Source organism: Opisthocomus hoazin, chromosome 17 (genome assembly GCF_030867145.1).
Source record: "Opisthocomus hoazin isolate bOpiHoa1 chromosome 17, bOpiHoa1.hap1, whole genome shotgun sequence".
NCBI classification, from domain to species: domain Eukaryota; kingdom Metazoa; phylum Chordata; class Aves; order Opisthocomiformes; family Opisthocomidae; genus Opisthocomus; species Opisthocomus hoazin.
This window is the reverse complement of record NC_134430.1, coordinates 3,256,597-3,277,017: the sequence shown is the minus strand read 5'-3', so window position 1 is coordinate 3,277,017 and position 20,421 is coordinate 3,256,597. Positions and strand designations below refer to the sequence as shown.

The following is a 20,421-nucleotide window of genomic DNA, read 5'->3' as shown; positions in this document are numbered from 1 at the left end:
GGCAGTAACCCTACCGGGAGGGGGGAACGCAATCTGCTCGCTTTAGGGGCACCGAAGAGCTTCGTACGCCCAGATCTGCTGAGCGGGTGAAACAGTCGATCTGCCTGCTCTCCCTGCCGCCCCTGAACCCGAGGCTTTCGGGTTTCCTTCGTGCTGGTGGCAAAAGTCTTCCTCTAAACACAGGAGGGACGTGGGATCCTGTTACTGCCCAGAAGTCAGCAGAGAGCTGCTGCTGCTGCAGGAGACTCGGTCACCTGGGGGAAGCCAGCCTGAAAAAGCAATGATTCCACCCAGAAGCTCTTAAATACCCGTCCCCTTTGGCCCCGGCAACATTTCTCACTTTCTGCGCGTCGCATCACGGTCTGGCAAAGCGCTTTCGAGCTGTACTACAAGGTGCTCACACAGCTTAAACGTGGGGTGACCTAAACCTGACACCTCGCCCGTGCGCGGGAAGCAAAGCCCAGACGCACCAGTCCCTCAACCGTTTATTTTTGTTGTGTGCGCACCGACACTTGCAGACTGGTGTCTTTTCTCAGCTCAGGGTGACCCTCCCGATAGGGTTTTTAGTAAGGTGAGTGTTTTCTTTTCATACACAGGGTCTTTAGAAGGTTATTTTTCTTTCTTGGAAATGATGTGCAGATCCCGAGGCCTGAGCTGAGACCATCACCAGTGGAACGCGGTCGGTCTTAAACCAGCCTGAGGAGCAGCTGTGGTTCTGCACGTGCCTTTGCGTTCTCCTGCTTAAAGCCCTCACCCAGATACACATGGACCTGGAACTTCCCCGGTTACGAGGGCAGATGCCTCCCCTCGTCTCGCCCCGGCGAGGACCAGCAGAGCAGACTGACAGCGCGGTTCGGGGAACCAAAGAAACCCGCCGGCCTTGCACAGCGCTGCGAGTCGCAAGTGTCGGCCGTATCCATCGCAGCTCAACATTGCCAGCCCCGACAGAGCCGTTTATTTTAACGCGCGCTGCCCTGCTCCTTGCGACTCGCCCCCCCCCGCCCGCCTCTGCTGCCGACCCCCCCACCCCAATTCTGCCCCCCCACTGCAGCGTCACCCCCCCCGCGGCCCCGCTTCTGCCGCCTGTGCGCCCGGGTTGGCACGTTTTTATTTTCCAGGACGGGTTCAGGACGGGTTCAGGACGGTTTTCAGACGGAGATAATCCCTGCCCCCCCCCTCCACCCCCTCTCACCCCCCCACCCCCCCCCGCCCGCAGCCTCCTGCTCGCTGTTGCTATGGAGAAGGATGTGTGTTGCCAGGGAGAGCGGCACCGCCGAGGTACCCTCCTCCCGCCGTCGCCATGGCAACCGTCTGCCTGCCTTCTCTCCCCTCTGTTGCCACGGAGACAGCCGCCCGCTCCCCATCTCCCCCCGTTGCCGTGGCGACGGGGGGGGGGACGAGGCTCCGAGGGGGGGCTGCGGTTGCCACGGCAACGCGCTCCTCTCTGTTGCCAAGGGCAACAGCCCCGCTTCCTCATCCTCCTGCCCCGTTGCTATGGCAACAGCATCCTGCCCACCTCCCCCTCCCCCTCCCCAAAAAGGTACCGCGGGACTGAGCCCCGCTCGTCGGGCTCGGCCCCGGTGCGGGGGGGGGGGGGGGGGGGGGGGGCCGGGAGCGAGGGGAGGGACCCGGGCCGGGCAGCGGGACACGGCGGGCAGGGCCCGGCCCCGCGCTCCCCGCCGGAGGCCCCGGCCCGCCCCCGTCCCGCCCGCCCGTCCCCATGGCAGCCGCCGGGCCGGGCCGGGCCATGGCGGCGGCCGCGCTCTGCCTGGGCCGGGCCCCGCCGCGACCGCTCGTGGTGATCCTCGGAGCTACCGGTACCGGGAAGTCGGCGCTGGCGCTGCAGCTCGGGCTAAGACTCGGCGGGGAGATCGTCAGCGCCGACTCCATGCAGGTACGGCCCGGGCCGGGCCCCGCCGCGGCCTGCGGGGAGCCTCGGGAGCCGGCGAGCGCCGGAGCCGGCCCTGGGGCCCGGGGGAGGCCGGCCCTGGGGCCCGGGGGAGGCCGGGCCAGGGGCCCGGGGTAGGCCGCGGCCGGGGCCCGGGGGAGGCCGGGCCTGGGGCCCGGGGTAGGCCGCGGCCGGGGCCCGGGGTAGGCCGCGGCCGGGGCCCGGGGGAGGCCGGGCCTGCGGCCCGGGGTAGGCCGCGGCCGGGGCCCGGGGGAGGCCGGGCCTGGGGACCGAGGTGGGCCGCGGCGGGGCCTGGGGCAGGCCTGAGCCGGGCCCGGGATCCCCGGCCTGGCTGAGGGCATCGGGAGGCGGCCTGGCCCGGTCCCGGCGGGGCCTGCTTGGGCCCGGAGAGGCCCAGCGCCTTGGGGCTGTGGGCCGCGCTCCCCGGGGTCGCCAGGTCCCGCGGCCGGCTGCTGTGCTGGCTGTGCTCCCGGCAGTGGTTTGGGTGCTGTCCCCTCCCGTACCGTGTCCCCAGGTCTGCGGCACTGGCACACCGTGGGGTCTCCCCTCTGTGTACCCCCCCCCCCCCCGCCATCGCCGGGGCCCCCGGGGTCCCCGTGCCGGCTGGGAGAGCGGTGAGGCGGCGGCGCTGGCTGGAGCCATCCGTGCTCCCGGACGCTGCACTGCGGTGATGGCACGCGGGAGGCTGTAAGGTGGCAGCCGGGGGCAAGCGCTACCCACCCCGGTCACCCCGCAGAGGGGCACCGACGAGGTGCAGGGATCGAAAATCGTGTTTGCTGCTTTTCAGCGACACGGTCACGGTCTCATCCCTTGCTGCAGGCGCAGCGTGGGACGTATCGGTTGTGCGGTCCCAGGAACCGAGCCTCGGGTTTTTGGCCCGATCACGTTTGGCTACACGAGCTTTGTCTTGAGGTGTGGATTTCAGCCGCCGCGGGGGTTTTGTTATTGTTTGGTAAAGTGTTTTCCTTCCCAATCAACACTTTCACTCTTCTCTTTCTGTAACGCCTGAACTTTCCATCAAGTTTAATGTTTAACATCTTTAGTACACTTATTAATAGGGTGTTTTCTGCTGACGACACCCTTTGTGCTGCTCAGAGATCGCCTTTCGCTGTCCCGCGGCCGCCTCCTGGGTTCCCGCACTGGGCTGCTGGTGCTGGTTGCTGCGTGTGTCCCAGAGAGCCGGATTTAAAAACTCCCTCTCCTGAGCGTAGAGCAAGCGGTCGGAAAATTTTGGTTGTGTGGAATTATTCTGGGGGAAGCTTTAGTTCACAGAATCACAGAATGGTTGGGGTTGGCAGGGCCCTCTGTGGGTCACCCAGCCCAACCCCCTGCCCAAGCAGGGTCACCCAGAGCAGGCTGCACAGCACCGCGTCCAGGCGGGGCTGGAATATCTCCAGAGAAGGAGACTCCACAGCCCCTCTGGGCAGCCTGGGTCAGGGCTCCGTCACCCTCAGAGGGAAGAAGTTCTTCCTCGGGTTCAGCTGGATCTTCCTCTGCTTCAGTTTGTGCCCGTTGCCCCTTGTCCTGTCGCTGGGCACCACTGGAAAGAGTCTGGCCCCGTCCTCCTGACCCCCACCCTGCAGATATTTGTGAGTATATATTAGGTCTCCTCGCAGCCTTCTCCAGGCTGAACAAGCCCAGCTCCCTCAGCCTCTCCTTGTAGGAGAGATGCTCCAGTCCCCTCCTCATCCTTGTAGCCCTGTGCTGGACTCTCTCCAGTAGCTCCTCATCTTTCTTGAACTGGGGAGCCCAGAACTGGACACAGTACTGCAGATGGGGCCTCACCAGGGCAGTGTAGACGGGAAGGACAATCTCCCTCAACCTACTGGCCACTCTCCTCCTAATGCACCCCAGGATGCCATTGGCCTTCTTGGCAGCCAGGGCACACTGCTGGCTCATGGTCACCCTGTCGTCCACCAGGACACCCCGGTCCCTCTCCACAGAGCTGCTCTCTAGCAGGTTGCGTGGAATTGTTTTGTGGGATGCTTTGCTTAAGCTCTTGGGGATGGAGTGTTGGAGGTCTGAGCTGACCTGACAAAATCCCACAGGGACAAAAAATCATCCACGCGGGACATGGAAGCTTTGTCCAGCGCTGCCTGATGCCGGGCTGCTGCCCCTGGGCTCCGGCCCAGCTGTCATGAACCAGCAGGCCTTGGTGTTGCGAGCCCTCAACGCGTGTTCCCTAACGAAGAGCTGCCGCGTCCGGCTCGCTCTCCTCGGGCCCGGGCTGGGACTGCCTGCGGGCTGGTTTTCTGCGCAGACCCTGCCGGGGCTGGGGCGGCTGTTAGTCGGCGGCTGTTAGGTTTCCAAGGCGAGTTGCTCTGCTCCAGATGTCTCTGAGCAGAGCTCGACTGGTACCGACCTCCCTGACCTGAGCAAGCCCCAGAGCTTTCGCTGGGTTGTTCGTGCCCGTTTGTGCGCTGCGAATGCTGAGGTTCACGGACCTTGCGGTGACGGCCAGCCCAGCGTACAGCGGGCTTTAATACCAGGGAAAGGGCGGTTGACTTGGGCGATCACAGAGTCGTTTAGGTTGGAAGGGACCATCAAGGTCATCGAGTCCAGCCGTTAACTTCGCGCTGTCGACTGCACCACGAAACCACCACGTCCCTTAGCTCCGCATCTGTCTGTCCTTTAAACACCTCCAGGGATGGTGCCGCAGCCGCTTCCCTGGGCAGCCTGTTCCACCGCTTCACGGCTCTTCCAGTGAAGAATTTTTTCCTAAGATCCAACCTAAACCTCCCCTGGTGCAGGCTGTTGGGTCCTGCGAACATGGGGCTCCTGCTGCATCCCGAGCTCGGGGGCTGTGGCGGGAGCCGGCTGCGGATCCGCGTTCCACGCCGGTGGATGTTTTGAAGCGTGTATTTTGCGCTCTGGTTGTTTCAGGTCCCACTATGGGAATGCAGGCACTGGGAGGACTGGCCGCAGGCGCCCAATGGCATCCGGGCTCGGGAGACTCTTGTCCTCCTTTCCTTTTAATCCCATTCTAGCGTGACGCTGGAGCGAGAGCCGAGCGGCTCCGCTGCTTTTATCCCGTAACGCAGCCTGCGTTCTGCGTGGCCCCTCGGGGCCCGGGGGCCCAGCCCGGAGCAGCAGCACCTGCGCCTCCCCCACCCGCCCCACTGACCCCCGTGCCCCGCTCCGGCGGCCGCAGCCAGCCAACTGGGTCTGCTTTCTCGCTGGCTTTGTTCCCAGGGGATACTGTCTCCCGCCTGCGTATCCCTCTGCCACCCAGAGCTGGCTCCGGTGGCCTTGCGGAAGAGTCCCTGGGTTTTAGAAATCCCGTTGCTGGTTCTCGTCTGACAGCTGCCATCAGCCCCCTCTGTCCATTCATCCCGCGCCCCGTGCGGGCTCTGCCGAGCTCTGACAAATGCCGGCAGTGTTTTGGGCAGCTGCTGGAGCCGGAGCCGGGCTCGGGAAGGGGCCGGGGAGCCCCGAGCCCACCTGTCCCGCGCACAGGCTCCCCTCTATTTCCAGGGCGTCTTCGTCATGGCCCCGAGTCACGGTGGTCGAATTACAGACTTAGCTCTGCCTGCGTGTGGCTCAGGAGCTCTGGTTAATCTGACGGCCTCTTAATCTTTCTTTTTGTCCTTTGTTGCTGTTTGTCATCCCAGTGAGTTTCCTTCAGGAGTAAGTCGTGCTCCGGGGAAGCCAGGCAGGGCGAAGCCAGTCCCACTGCTTCGTTCTGGTAGAGCAGTGAGTGCGCAGCGATCCCAGTCCCAGCTTGCTGGAGAGCCCCATCCGCTCCCGATCCCACTGCCCCCTCCGGATTTCACGCTTGGCAGTGGCTGTTATAGCACAGTGGGTACATCTGATGTCAGCTCAGGGCACCCTACGAGCCTTTGCTGATGTCCTGCTCCTGGCAGGGATCAGGGTGGGGAGTGAACCGTGCTCTCCTTGCACCCTGGCTTGGTTTGGGTCCTCCGTGCCCCTCTCCAGCCAGGAGATCCCTTGGCCCTTGTGAAATCTTTGCAACTCTTCGAGGCTGTGGCTTGGATGTGTGTGGGGTCCCCGTGCTGCACAGCCAGCACGTCACCTTGGATACGGTGCTCCCTGCACTTGGGGCAAGGACTCTGGTGCAGATGGGGACGAAGGGACAGAGTTTGGGGTTGTGCGTGAAACCGGTGGCAGAGCGAGGGTCTGGGTGAGCCCACCCTTCCCGGGCTGCGGGACGAGCATCCTCACAGACACCATTTCCTGAGCATCGCTGGTGTTTGTGTCTCCTGCCTCAGTTTCCCCACATCTTAAAAGGGGGGGATGGCGCTGACCCTTCGACAGAGAGCGGTGGGGCTGACCTGCCCGGGAGTTTCAGCGGCCGAGGTGGGAGGACGCCGTCAAGGCTAAGCATCTTTAGTCCCCGGCTTGTGTTCGGTGTCTCGGAGGCCTGCTGCTCCAGGCTGCCGCTAATCTGTTTTGGGGCCTTAGAAAGCAACAAAGGCTTATCTGAGCCGCTTGCTGAAAATAGAAATGAGTGTCGGGAGGACGTCTTGGTGCGAGGCCCTGCCGACAGCCAGCTGGTGGAAACCTTCTCCGGGCTTTGCCCGGCGCGTGTAAAAGGCCGCCTTTGTTTCCTCCCAGCCCACACACTGACACCGCATTCCTCCTCTTGTTGCCAGATATTCCGGGAGGCTCTCGGGGTTTAATCTCCAGGAGAACCGTGGGGGATCGGAGCCTGGACTCTAACATCCCTGCTCTGCCGGCGCAGGGCACTGGGGGCTGCCGGCTGCCTCGGAGCCTCCCCGTCAGCCCTCTGCCATGGCTGTGGTTTCAGGCAGACGAGTGGGAGTCGGAGGAGCTGGAGGGCTGGGCTGGCCCTTGCTGGGGGAGAGAAGGCACTGAGCCAAAGCTCGCTGGATTCAACGGCTTTCCGCGCCGACGGGAGACCTGCGTTGAACGGCATTGCTTGGCCGGGGCCGGGTGACGGAAGGGGGTCGATAGGCTGCAGCCAGCCGTGGGGCGCGTTGGCAGGGAGCTGCCTTCGGGCCTCTCCCGTCTGCCCACATCCCCTGGAGCCAGCTGGGTTTCCGCAGGGCAGAAGGGAAGAGCATTTGGTTGCCCTCCTGCTCCTCCTGCTCCCCGCTTGCTTCGTGCCCTCCAGCGAGCCTTTCTGCGCCGGGACCAGGAGCGGGAGCCGGCCCTCCGAGCAGCAAAGTGCGAGAGTTAAGCAAGACGGGGAGTGTCAGCGGGCTGCAGCCGGTTCAGCCGCCCCAGCAGCTCGCATGACTGCTCCAGGCAGGATCAGGCTTCCCTGCTCCACTAACCTCCAGGCGTCCCTCGCTGCCGCTCCGTGCCTTCTGCCCGCGGGTCACCTCTGTGTCACCGCGTCCTTCTGTCTGGGACCAGGGGAGGCAGCGGCTGGAGGCCGCGCTGCAGCCGGAGGCTTGGCAGCTTCTCCGAGGGGATTAAGGGGAAATTTGTTTCTGGGAGTCTGGCCCTCTGGCTGGGCTGGTTTCTGGGCGACGAGTACAGCCGTTTCCAGTCCCTTCTCCCCTCCAGCCCAGTTTATCCCAAGCTGGGAGACGGCTCCAAGTGGGGAGGTGCTGAGAGCTGAACGCATCCTCCCTGCGGCCGCAGCACGAGGCAGAGCCTTACCCACCGCCTGGCACGGAGGGTGCTCAGTCCTTGGCACGGCGCAGAGCTGGGCCGGACAGAAAGGCTCTGTGTGCCCGGCTGTGACCGCGGGCCTGCTGCCAGCACCCTCGGGGCGCGGGTCCCTGCTCCGATCCCTGGGTGTCTGCCGTGCTGCGGAGCCTCGCGGCACCCGCGGACGGGCGTCCCCGGAGCGGTGCCAGCACATGCTGAGAAGGGCTGTGTTTGCTTGCCATGGGGAGCAGGGCGAGGAGCCTTCCTCCCTTCTCCTGGGTGAAAGACGCTCTCGTCCGCTCACGGGACCCAGCTGAGCCGTGGGGATGGGACACTGAGCTGGGGTGGCTTCGGTATTTGCGCCGACTGGGTCTGCGGGCTGGGCTGTGGCTGTTGCTTTCTGCAGCCTGGAGGGTGGATTCGGGCTGTGTCTCAGATATGTGCTGCTGGGATCGCAGGTTGCCTTGGCTGTCTACCAAAAATGCTCCCGAGGGGTTGGTTGGGGTGGCTTTCCTTTCTGCTCAGCTGTCTAGCTGAGGGCCAGCATCTCTCAACAGTGCTCTCGCAGGCTGTATATCCCAAAGTCAAGACTGAAGACGCATCTTGAAGCAGCGAGATGCTGCTGGTTGCGCTCACCAGTGTCTCCTGGCACCTTGCTGTGGGACAGTGCCTCGTTTCTCCTGGGTTCACTGGCCTGCACCGATGTGTTCTGCTCTCTCCGCACCTGACCGGCTCAGTGAGAGCAGGCAGCAGGCAGTACGCCGGGCTTCTGAGATGCGTACGAGCTGAGACCGCTGCCGGGTGTTCAGGAGGCTCCATGAAGCTGCCTGTTGCATCCAGAGAGATCTTTGTGTGTTGTGGGAAGCACAACAGATCCTTGTCCCCAGACGAGACTCGGTGCCGTGCTGGAGACGGGTGTCTGGAGCTCAGCACGCCTGAGCTCTGCGCTGCAGCGGGGCCGGCAGCTCGGAGTCGGCTGCCCTTGTTGTTTTGGAGCTCTGGGCTTCCGAGCCGGGCTTGGCTGGTTACGCTGACCGAGCACTGACACCGCGCTCTGGTCACTTGATCGGCCTTTCCGTCCCTAACTGGGAGGGTTGTATCAGACCAGGGAAGCGGTTGTGAGCGGTTGGACTCACGGTTCATCTCCCCCGGGCAGGAATGAACACGAGGGAGAGGCAGTTTGGCGCTGGCAGGAGCAGGTGCTGGCGAGATTCCTGCTGCCTCGCCTGAACGGGGACGTGCCCTTGCCCGTGCTGCCCGTGCTGCCCGCGCTGCCTGTGCTGCCTGCTTCTCCAGAGCCCAGCGAGGGGCTTGGTGAGGGGCACGGGGCCGACAGCGGCTGTGCACGGGGGAAGGAGCGGTGGTCGGTGCAGGTTTCGTGGGGCGCAGAGGTGAATGACGGGCTCATCTCTTCCCCAGGTGTACAAGGGCTTGGACATCATCACGAACAAGGTTTCTCCCCAGGAGCAGCGGCTGTGCAGGCACCACATGATCAGCTTTGTGGATCCCCTCGTCTCTGACTACACGGTGGTGGATTTCAGAGACAGAGCCGTGGCTCTGATATCCTTTCACGCTGCAGCCTGCCTGGCTGAGTGGATACGGACTTTCCCCCTCCGCGGCCAGGCCTGCAGGAGAGTTCAGTGTCTGCATCAGCCTTGGGCTCTCCACACCGCGACTAAGTCCGCTTTTCGGAGGATACTGCTGGCGAGGGGGCTTGGAGCTGCTTTTTCCCAGCTAATGCTGAGGGTAGCTCTGCCTCAGGGGTGGTTGGGGAAGATCTGCCGCTCTCCACAGCCCTCCCTCCCTGCCGTCCACCTCTGCTTACGCTCCCTGACTGTGGCACATTGAAGATATCTTTGCCAGAGACAAGATCCCGATTGTTGTGGGAGGAACCAACTACTACATCGAGTCCCTGCTCTGGAAGGTCCTTATCGACACCAAGGTACCGTTGGGGGGCTGTGTACCCCTCTGGGAAAGGGTGAGCCCCATGGTCAGGGCAGGCTTCCTGCGACTGGGCATGGTGTTCCCTCTGCTGGAGTGGGGTGAGGAGAACCAGAAGCCCCTCGTTCACTCCATGGGTCTGGGGGATCGTCTTGCTGCTGCTGGCCTTGCTCGTGGATGAGTGGCTTGACTCAGGGCTGCCTTGTTCTCTGCAGGAGAAGGCCAGCACAGCCCCCGGGCTGGTCGGCGACAGGAAGGTGGAGCTGGAGCAGCTGGACGGTGTTGAGCTCCATCGCCGCCTGAGCCAGGTGGACCCAGAGATGGCGGCCAAGCTGCACCCCCACGACAAGCGCAAAGTGGCCAGGTGAGCTTGTCGTGCCGGGGTCAGGAGGTGCCAGGCCCAGCACCCCTTCCCTAGGTGGGCTCTCCCATCCCGGGCGGGTGCTCCTGGCCTCTCAGAGAGGTGCTTGGGGACCTTGGAGCGCTGGTGTTGGGGGGCTGTCTGGGATCTGAGACCTTTGGCCGTGCAGCCCCCAGCTTGAACTGCGTTTGGGGACTGGGACCGCGCGTTGCTCCTGGCCTGTGTGCAGCAGGGCTGCTCCTGCTGCGGTGCCCCAGCAGCAGGGTTTATCTGGAGCTATTTAAAGAGCAAGCTGCCGTGCTGGCTGAGTAACATACCTGAGCTCTGTGGGAACAGCGCGGCAGCAAGACCAGGCTTGCTGCTTCGACGGGCCCATCCCAGCCGAGCCCTGGCCTGGGGGGTGCAGAATGCCGCCCACCCCGTTCGCACGCTGCAGGGAGACAGAGGGTTGGGCACCCTGCGCAGCTTCCTCCACCTCCTCGGCTGGGCTGGGCCAGGCTGGCAGTAACGCTTCGCAGCATCGGCAGCGTTGGCCCCTTCCCTACAGCCCTGCCTGGCTGGAAAGGGCAGGGCTGGAGCCAGAACCTCATCCCCTGCGGGGCTTGTCCCGGTGCCAGGCAGGAGTGGGCGGCTGTGCTCTGGGCTCCTCGGGTGCCATCGCTGTGTTCTGCACTGCGTTGTACCCCCAGGACCTGGGTGTGCTCGGGTTGCCGGGCACGGGAAGGGGCTGAAACCTGCCCTCCCCCCCCCATGAGAGGGTTGGATCCCAGCAAGTGTCTGCGGTTCCCTTTGCTGGAGCCCCCCGGGCTGCTGGGGAAATGGAAAAGCTCATCCTCGCCCAGCCTCTGAGCTCTGTCTGTCTCTGCTTACAGGAGCCTCCAAGTGTTTGAACAGACGGGGATCCCCCACAGTGAAATCTTGCACCAGCAGCAGGAGGAGGAAGGTGGGGGGCCCTTAGGTGGGCCCCTGAAATACCCCCATTCCTGCATCTTGTGGCTCCATGCAGACCAGGCAGGTGAGAGCGGGCTCCTGCCTGGCTGAGTAAGGCGATGCAGGGTTAGGGGTGACTCCCTGCTCCTGCCCCAGCCTCCTCCCTGAACAGGGCAGCAGTTCCTCTGCCATCAGTCGGCGTGACAGAGGACTCGCTCCGCTCGCCTGCTGGGCTCTGCTGTCCTTGGGTGGATCAGGAGGCCGGCAGTGCCAAACCATGGCCTGGCTCCTTGTCCAGCTGTGGGCCTCCCGAGGGCACGGCTCCGAGCGGCTGAGCGTGTCTTGCTTTCCTCCTCCTAGCTCTGGACCAGCGGCTGGAGAAGCGGGTGGATGACATGCTGGCTGCGGGACTGCTCGAGGAGCTGCGGGAGTTCCACCGGCGCTACAACCGAGAGAAGGTGGCCGAGAACCGGTGGGTGAGAACCCAGCTCCCTTTCCGCTCCCAGTCCCACCTGCCAGTCCCATGCAGGGCCCAGACCGACTCCCGGCAGCGGCCCCGATGTATCGCTGCTCCCAGCTCTCTCCTGGCAGCGCCTGCTCCTACGGCAGGGCCAGCAGACGGGACGGGTGCCCGTCTCTGCGGAGGCACCATCAGCGGAGGGGTCTGCAGCAGCCCGATCCTCCAGCACTGCCTGGCCTGGAGACCAGGGCTGGTCAAACAGCAGAGTCCCTGCGGGTCTCAGCAGCGAGTTGGTTTTGCCTGGACCGTACCTGCCAAGTGGTGACATTTTCCCTCAGTACAAATCACTTGGTGCTGCCTGAGCGTTCACACAGCGAAGCTGACGTGGGGTGGCACTGAAGGCACCAGTCTGTGTTCTGTGTGTGCCTGGCCTGGCCTGTCCCCTGAGGCCATGGGCTTGTGTCACCTGGGAAGGTTCCTGCAGGGTGAGATGCAGAGACCTCCGCTGTTAGGGGGAGGGTTGAGGTCTCCCACTGTGCTGAAGGAGATGGCCTTGACCCCTGGCTCTTGTCTTGTTCTCCAGGCAGGATTACCAGCATGGCATCTTCCAGTCCATCGGCTTCAAGGAGTTCCACGAGTACCTCGTCACTGAGGGGAGTTGCTCGCCGGAGACCAGTGCCCTGCTGCTGCAAAAAGGTGGGAGGAACATCCTGCATGCCCTACGTCCCTCAGCTCCACGCAGCTCCTGGTGACACTTCCTGAGGGTCCGAACCAACCTCAAATGCTGGGCAGGACTTGTTGGAATTGAGCTGCACCTTTCTCTGTGCATTTTCCACTTCTGCCAGCCCAGAGGGGCAGGGACTCCTTTTTTCAGTGCTTGGAGAGCATCCCAGAGCGCACCCAGAGCGAATTCTCCCTCCCTTCCCCCGGGCCCTCTTGCAAGATGTACTGGGCACAGCATGACTTGGGATCTGGAGCTGGTCCACTGGTGACCTGGGTGGTGGGATCCCAGCTGGGATGTGAATGCTGTGGAGAACAGGGCTAGGAAGAAGGAATGAAGCAGAATTCAGCATGGTTCAGCAGCAGGATGGTGGGAAGGGATCTGGGGATCTAGCAGATCACAGCGTGAGTCAGCAGTGAGGCGCTTTTCGATGGGATATGTCGTTCTGGAGTGCCCGGACTGATGCGCTGCTGTTAGAGGAGGGCTGCTCTGCTTCTGGGCACAGCGGAGGTCCCAGGCGGAGTCAGTCTGTGTCAAGGAGGCTTCAGTGCGAAGTGGAGATGGAGGCTGAGGAAACCACAGAAATGATAAAAGGCTTGAAAACAAGTCTGGAGCAGAAGGGGCTTGTTGTGTCTGCTCAGGAGACGATTACAGAGGGATACGATAAGTCTGGTACTAAATATTGAAAGGTTGTACAGTGGTAAACCGTCCTCTGGGCCCACTGTGGGTAGGACAAGGAGTCTGGGCTCTGTTTGTATTTGGTAAGGTCTTAGGAGAGCAGTGCAGCCTCTGAACAGATTGTCCTACCTGCTGAAAGCTGCAGGGCGGAGGTTTCGGGCCCGTTCCGTGCAGTGTTCATTCAAGGGCATTTGGGACACCTTGTCCAGCCCTTCTGCGCTGCCGTGGCCCCCGCGCTCTGTCTGCCTGGGCTTGGCTGCTTTGCCGTGCTGACCACGTCTCGCTGCTGGCTCGGACACCTCCGGACTGGCAGTGGAAGCTCTTCTCTTAAGTGAGCATGGTACAGTGCAGCACAAACATTTGTCTGGTGTGATTTCCCCGCACCGGGGCCGACAGCCTCTGCTCACTCTGCTCTGAGCTCAGCTTGCAGCATTGTGCTGACCTTTGGATTTTTTTTAATCCCTCTGTTTCGAAGGGATCCAGGCCCTGAAACAGGTGACCAAGAGATACGCCCGGAGGCAGAACAAATGGGTCCGAAACCGCTTCCTGAAACGTAAGTCCGCTGCTCCTGCCCTACCTCGCCATCCCTGATCTCGCATCTCTTCTCATCCCTCACTGGCACATCCCCTGCTCCCAGCTCTACAGAGGAGAGTGGAGGCTCCTCTGCTTTGGGGCAGCGTGTGCCAGGGGGACATGAGGCCAACAGGGATCAGACGATCCTGCCTGGATTCTTCTGGCTGGCCCAGGCTGTCCTGGCTCTGCAGGCGTCTGCTGCCGGCCAGATCCCTCCAGTATCCACCACCAGGCTCTGCCCGATTGCAACCCGAACGCGTGGGGAGGAGAGCAGCCGCTCGGCCCTCCTGAGAGCCCACCCAGCACTCTCCATGTTTGTCTTGCCCACAGCCCGTCTGCCCAGACACTAGGGAAGCCAGCTCCTCCTCACTGCTTCCCCTGTACGCCTGGCTGCCTGTCAAGGGAAGATCTTCCCCTCTCAACCGAAGTGCCAGCAGGACAGCTCGTATCTCAACAGAACAAGGAGAGCAAAGGCTGAGCCCCGTGCCGGGCAGCAGCGGAGGATGATGGCTGCAGCATCCCTGCAGCCTGTCCTGCCGACAGCTCCTGGGCGGCTCACGGAGCGGGTGCCCAGCACTGTTCCTCTCCCCAGGCCCCCACACATGCTCCCCGCGCGGGGCGAGCAGCCCAGTTGACAGCTGCCCTCCAGATCCGGAGCGGGAGCCCGTCGGCTGCTCTTAGCCCCGGCTGTGCTCACCACAGTGGCAGGGAGCCAGCAGGACTTCCCTGTCCCAGCCCCAGCCTTGGAGCAGGGCCAGCAGCAGCAGCTGGGAGCCGGGCACTTGTTGAAAGGTTCTTGGTAGGGGCAAAACAACAATTAAAAAAAAAAAATAAAGGCAGGGAGAAAGTCGAGTCAAAAGATGGGCTTTGAACGGGGCGCGAGAGCAGCCGTGGAGCCGTGTGCTGCGTGGCTGTGGCTCACCTTTCTGGTGGCAGGTGTGCTGCAGATCAGCCCTGTCGGGAGCTTGTTTGTGGTCGCAGCAATAAAAAGCAGCAGCTGCCGGAGGCTGGCACGCGGCGGCCTTTGATGGCTTTGTCCGAGCGGGGCCGTGCACCCGGTGTCTGCGGCAGGTGAGCCGTGGCAGGGCAGCCGCGTCGCCGGAGGGAGCGGGCGCTCGCTGCTTGCCGCTGTCTCGCTCTGGCTGGGCTGCAGCGAGCGCCCCGTGCCCTCGTGCTGGGCTGGGGAGGCCGAAGGGGTGGTTTGAATCTGTGCCTTCCCAAGTCGAGGCGTTAGTAAAGCATCTCCCAGCGTGGCCTGCTGCTGTAAGCCAGGAGCATTGGCCCCTGCAGCCGTGCGAGCGATTACAGCTCCGAGTGGGAGCCTGCACCCGCAGATTCCTCATCCAGACTCCATGCCTGCGTCTCCTTGTAAGCTTTGTGTGATGGCTTTGTGCCTGGATCTAGCTTTTGATCTGCTGCGGCCTCCTGTGGACCATGGCCATGATGAAGTGTTCGCTGTTACGATGGGCTGTCGCTGTGCTCGGATTTCGTAATGCTGTGCTGAAGGCAGACGGCCGTGCAGATGCCTTCTTGAGGTCTTAGGTGTTCTTGCTCTTTGCGAGGGTGGTGCCCCCTGAGCTGAGGTCTCTGGTAATTTTGGCTCTGGAAAGGCTGGTGCCATTTGCTTCTGAACGCTAAGGGACAACTAGATAGGAAAGAGCAGATACCCCTGGTCACAGCTTAGCCCCACGGGTGCTGGGACGTGACGCTGGGGAGGTTCTGGTGGTGACCTAGCTGTCTGGGTCTCTGCAGGTCCCGGGCCCAACGTGCCCCCAGTTTATGGCTTGGAGGTGTCTGATCTGCTGCGGTGGGAGGAGGATGTGCTGGAACCTGCTCTGGAGATTGTGGAGAGCTTCATGCAGGTACTGGAGAATGGGACTTAACACGTGAGCTGTGGCTGAGCAGCCACCTTCTCCGTAGTCTCCAGGCCCCATAACTTGTCACTTAATCTCTGCCGTGAGCAGGGCTGTCTGCGTACATGTCCAGCCTTGGGCTTTCCTCACGGTGGCAGAGGGTTGTTGTCTAAGCTGAAAGTTTCTCCTAATGCCCAGTGCTCTGCTTGTCTTGCGTGGTAAAACTGCAACGTCTGTCCTGCAGACCTTAGTGTCTGCGCATAGCAAGTAGGCGTCCCAAACTCTACCAAAGTGAACACAGCCAAGCAAATTTTCATAGCAGAAACCAGTTTGAGACATTATTTAATCTACAGGGACGTGAGCCTCCAGCAGAGCCTGTGAAGATGGAGTGTGATGTAAACGAGAACAAACGGAGTCATCGCGTGTGTGAGCTCTGCGACAGAGTCATCATCGGGGACAGGGAGTGGGCAGGTAGGCGAGGGGGAGAGGAGAGGACCTGGGGGCGAGCGCGGTGGTGCGGAGGGATGGAGCGAGGCAGTCCTCCGGGGCGGAGCGGCTTCCTTGGCTGTCCCTGCTTGGCCAACTGACCCTGGGCACATGATCTTGGGCTTTCACGGATTGTTTACAGCCCGTGGATGAAAGCAGCCATTTGCAAGCCCAGAGGGGGTGCAGGAGCTGTGCCACAGCAGCCATCTGTCAGGCTTCCCCCCCTCCCCAGCACCCGGTAAACACCGCCGCTCGCTGCCGTCACGCCAGGCCTGGGGATCTGTACGTAGCACCAAGCCTCAGAGCTGTCTGTGTTTAGTCAGGGCTGCCGGTCCTTTGCAGCAGTTTAGATACTTTGTCAAAAAGCACAGAACAAATTTGTTTCTTCTAAAATGTTGTTGTGTAAAATGAAAGTTTCTTGATGTTTTTAATAGCTCAGTTTTGCTCCAATATCTTCTATTTGCATGTTCTTTTTTTTTTAAAAAAAATAAGTATTCCTAGCTGTAATGGTAATAGAAAGGGATTTTCTATTTTCAATAGATTTACTTTAAAAGAGCTCAGTTGGAATCAGATTAACTCAGTGAATTTATCTGTGCTGTGAGGCTCATGCTGAGAACCAGGAACAAAAAGTAGTGGAGACACTGGCTGCAGAAATGAAACTGGTAAATCTCCGTGTGTCGCCCAAACGCGGTGTGTGCAGGCACAATGCGAAGATAAATTTCCCAGGTCGCTGGCTGTCGGATTTGAACGAGTCGCTTATTCCTGTTCCTCCAGGGGACTGCTGAAAGCCGGGGTGGAAGTTGGCTCAGGATAGGAAGCTCACTGTAGCGAGATCAGTTTGTAAGTGGAATTGTTATTTCAGCCAGTCTCAGCTGTCTCAGCTTGGAGGTGCTTTGAAGGAGCTCTGCCTCCCCCAGAACTAGAGGGCTCTGAAAGCTGTCAGGGTCCGTGCCATCCTTCCAGGTCCAGCAAGTTTTATGACGGAGTGGGAGCTCCTCAAGATCCCCCCAACACTAGAGCTGCAACTACGTGTCCTCCGGGGATGTCATCCCAAAGTCAGACAGGTGATGACAGTACCTTGCTCAACCAAGACCAGCTGTTGTTCGCTGCATCCAGCTGATTTGGGCTCAAATCCCCAGAAGGTGGGAGAAAAACGGTCCAAAACCTGGGTGTTACTTGTAACTGCAAAATCTAAAAGCTTGAAGGGAAGTGAAAACAGTAGTGGGAGCTGAGTCGCTCTGCAATCTGGTCTGTTTTCGTAAGTCGAGTTATAGATAGTTTTGGGAACTGCTTCCCTGTACCCTGCTGGCTCTGGAGGATTTTTAAATGTTATCAAATTTTACAATTTGTATGGAGTTAAAAGAGCACACCTCCCCAGACAGCAGCAGCAATCAGAGCTGCTTCCAGCCCCTCTGTGCTTTGGTGTTGCTTGTGACAAATTGTGAGAAGTGAGACTTCATTTCCAGCTGAGGGTGACCCGACAGCGTTGTGATAAAGCAGCAGCTTTGGATGCAATTCCATCCTTTGGCAGAAAAAGGATGACTGGAAAACGCCTGAGGGCTTTGATTCAGTGAGCATATACTCTGGTTTAATTAAGGCCCTGCTTTAAAAGTTCGCTGCTTTAATTGCTGCTCTGATCTCTTGGAAATAGCAAAACCGCCCTGCTAAGACGGTGCATTGGTCTGGTTAGACAAAGCGCCTTCTGCTTAGATAACACTGCCGACACAGGAGGCTTCACTGTCCCTAACTGTGTGATTTCAAACCGAAATGCAGCTCCTGCTGCCCTGCTGTGTGCCTGGGGTTACGCCTCTGTTCCCGTCCGACTCCTGCTGAAGGGCTCTGGTAGCTGGGAGCCTTGCCCTGGAGTTGTGCAAAAGCGTAATTACGCTCCGGGCTCCGTCCCTGTCAGCTCTGTAGATGCACAGGATACCCCCGGTGCTGCCATGCCGGCATCTCGGCTGACGAATGATGCTGGCAGCGCTCCGTGGCGTGGCCGAGAGTTGCACAGCCTCGCCCGCGCCCTGCCATGGGCCGCTGCTTTGGCAACGCTGTCCTTCCTCCCGTCCTCCCAGCGTCGAGTCTCGGCTGGGAGCAGGCTTACTGGGAGAGTGGAGTCCTGACAGTCTGGGGTCTGCTGTGTGTACAGAGCCAGGGTTTTTCCCTCTCCCAGCCCTTCCTGTGGTCAGGAGAAGGCTTCGGAGGGTTGTCCCCCTCGGAGCCCCAGTAGTTTGGCCTAGAAGCGCCCTGGAGAACGGCCAAGGCAGGGTTTGGGAGTTCACTTTTCTGTGGGAATGAATTGTGGGGGAGGGTGGGAAGGGAAGGGAGGGCACTTGGCACCGCATGAGGGGATCGGGTCAAGTCTTCCCTTCTGCACGTTCCCCAGAGTTCAGCGCTCTGTTTGCCTCTTCCCCCAGCTCACACCCGATCCAAATCCCACCTGCACCATCTGAAGAAGAGGAGGAAGCTGGAGGCCGCCAGCCGTGCTGCAGAGACTGGGGGGGCCAGTGGGGACACGCAGACCTCGGGCGAGGACAGCAGCTTGCCTGTGCCATAGACCTGCGGACCAGCTGGCGAAGCGGAGCTGCCGCGCTTCACCTGTACGGCGAGGAAGCGACTCAGTCCGGGGTGGCCTTGATCCAAAGGAGCTGAGTCATTTTTTTCGGGATGAGGCAGGTGTTGAAGTGACGGCCAAAGGCCGTCGGCTGCGTCAGATCCTCTTCATGTGGCCTCATCGCGCGGTGTTCCCATGCTTCCCAGCCCTGCTGGGAAAGGGCTGGGCCCCGGGGCAAGGCTGCTGGGAGCATCCTCCCGTGCCAAGCGTTCATTCCTGCCAGAGACGCGGCATTATCCTTGGAGTGGTGGAGCCGATGCTGCTGGCGTGCGAACGTCTCCTTCTCAGAGACAGAAACACCCTGCACTCCTCCAGCTTGGCCAGGAGTGCAGCTCCGGAGCTGAGTGAGCTCTCGCTGCCTTTATTGTGGAGAGGATATTTTTTTTTCCTTTTATATGGAAATAAAATTGCAAAGATGATTGTGGGTTCCCCTCCCTATTAACAAGTGCAGTTTTCTTGCTCTCTCTTCCCACCTGGCCTAGCTTCCCAGCTGCGGGCACAGGGCAGGACGTCCAACCCTGGTTCCTTCTTCCAGGCACCTTTCCCGCAGCTTCTGAGGGAGCGGAGCAGATGTTCCCAGCTTGGTGGAGGCCGGCCGAGCCCTGTGCCCGTAGCAGGTGCAGAAGGAGCTGGCACCTGTTAAACAGGAACTTGGAAATGATCTCACCGAGTCTGCAGCAGATGAGTCTGTCCTAGTCAGAGCTGAGCTCCCGGGGGTTTACACTGTGGTTTGGCAGTGGGAACGGGCCCCGCATTTGAATCCGAGTTGCTGAGCAGCAAATTCCTCGGGCCGCGTCCGCGAGGCAGTTGGTCTCCGCAGCGTCGTTCCTGGAGGATGTGAGTGCCGGCCGCTTGCCGGCGTGCCGTGCTGGGTGAAACCAGGACGTCCTTTTCCAGGGCATTTGGGATTCTCCTGGCGAATGCCATCACGACGGTCCCTCCTGGGAGGGCTTTAGGGTGGTGGAGCACAGCTTTCTCCTTCAGCTGCTTGCCATACGCCGTGTGGCAAGTGCCATCTCTCGGGGCTCAGCCTGCGCGGGGAAGGGCTGTGTGGGCAGGTCTGCCATTGCGGGCTCTGGAGATGCCTGCTCTGGTGGGGGTTAGCTTAAACCTCCGGTTTGTGCTCCTCAGCGTGGAGTTATGTCTGTGATGCTCCGTGGGGTGGCTGCCTCGGGCCGCTGATAGGGGTGTGGGGTGGCTTGGGGGCTCGGGCTGAAGGGAATGTGCAAGGATGAGCTGGGAACTGGGGCTGTCTTCTCTGTGAGCGCTGGGCAGAGCTGGGCATCAGCTTTGAAATGCTGGGCACCGCGTTTGTGTGGCCGGCTCTGTCTGCAGCGCCAACTGAACCTCTCCTCAAGCCTGGACTTGTTTGCCATCTGCACTGAGTCAAGTGTGCGTGGATGCGGGCTGGAGCACGCGGCCGGGGGCCGTGGTGTGGAGCCGTGTTCTCCTGGCCTGGGTGGACGAGGTGCAGGTGAGGCTGGGTGTGAAGCCCCATTTGCTGCCGGTGTGCTGAGCGTGGGCATCTGATGGACGGAGTGGGCATGTGGAGCCATCTCCCCAGGCCAGGCCGGGATCATCGGGACAGCTCTGCGAGTGAGGGGTGGGATTGTCTGCTCTGTCTCCTGAGCGCAGTCAGATGACCATGCTGTTGGAAACGGATTTAATATCCTCCATCAGTTCAATATGAACTTTGTTATCCCCACAGATAAATGTTCCTCTACCACAATAGCTGCTACTCTGCCCGTTCTGTTCCAGAGCCCGCTCCTAATGGCCGCTATCAGGGAGGGTCTCCCAGCCCTTCCCCTGCTCTGTGCCGCCCGCCGCAGTGCCTTGTTCTGGGGTAGCAGCTCCCGGGTGTCCCAGAACACGGGTCTGTCACCTTGGCTTGTTCGTGCTGTGGCTGGACCAGTAACAGAAGGTGGGAGCACACCCTGATCCTGCCAGCACCGAGACGCAGGCGAGTTGTCTTTCTCGGAGAGGTAGGGGCTGTCGATGAGGACATGGGTTTTTATTTATGCAGAGCCAGGGCCAGCGTCGTGGCGAGGATTCGCCTTCCAGGGAAGAAGCTGGTGTCTGTCATTCCGCTGTCGTTCAGAGGACTCAAGGCAGGGGCTGGGGTCGAGCTCCTGGCACGGGTCACACCAGTTCCTGGCGCCGGCACCTTGTCCGGCTGCTGTCCCCGGCCTCCTGCAGAAGGGACAAAGGACGCGACGTCGCTCTCCCGTCCCAGCCAGGACTCCCGAGAAAGTTGTTGTGCTCTCAGGTTTCAGGCTGCTGGCGGTGCCGGGAGGTTTGGGGACGGGGAATGGCACTTC

At 61.2% G+C, this 20,421-nt stretch overlaps 1 protein-coding gene across 1 annotated transcript; it reads left to right on the top strand.

The window, feature by feature from the left end:
• Positions 1–1,714: 1,714 nt before the first annotated feature.
• Positions 1,715–18,524, top strand: TRIT1 (tRNA isopentenyltransferase 1). Its single transcript, XM_075438080.1, has 11 exons — positions 1,715–1,894; positions 8,909–9,051; positions 9,335–9,431; positions 9,646–9,794; positions 10,664–10,806; positions 11,082–11,193; positions 11,765–11,877; positions 13,056–13,133; positions 14,906–15,015; positions 15,360–15,477; positions 17,907–18,524. The coding sequence occupies exons 1-11, from the start codon at positions 1,721–1,723 to the stop codon at positions 18,044–18,046; spliced, it is 1,377 nt and encodes a 458-aa protein (XP_075294195.1). The 5' UTR covers positions 1,715–1,720; the 3' UTR covers positions 18,047–18,524.
• Positions 18,525–20,421: the final 1,897 nt, after the last annotated feature.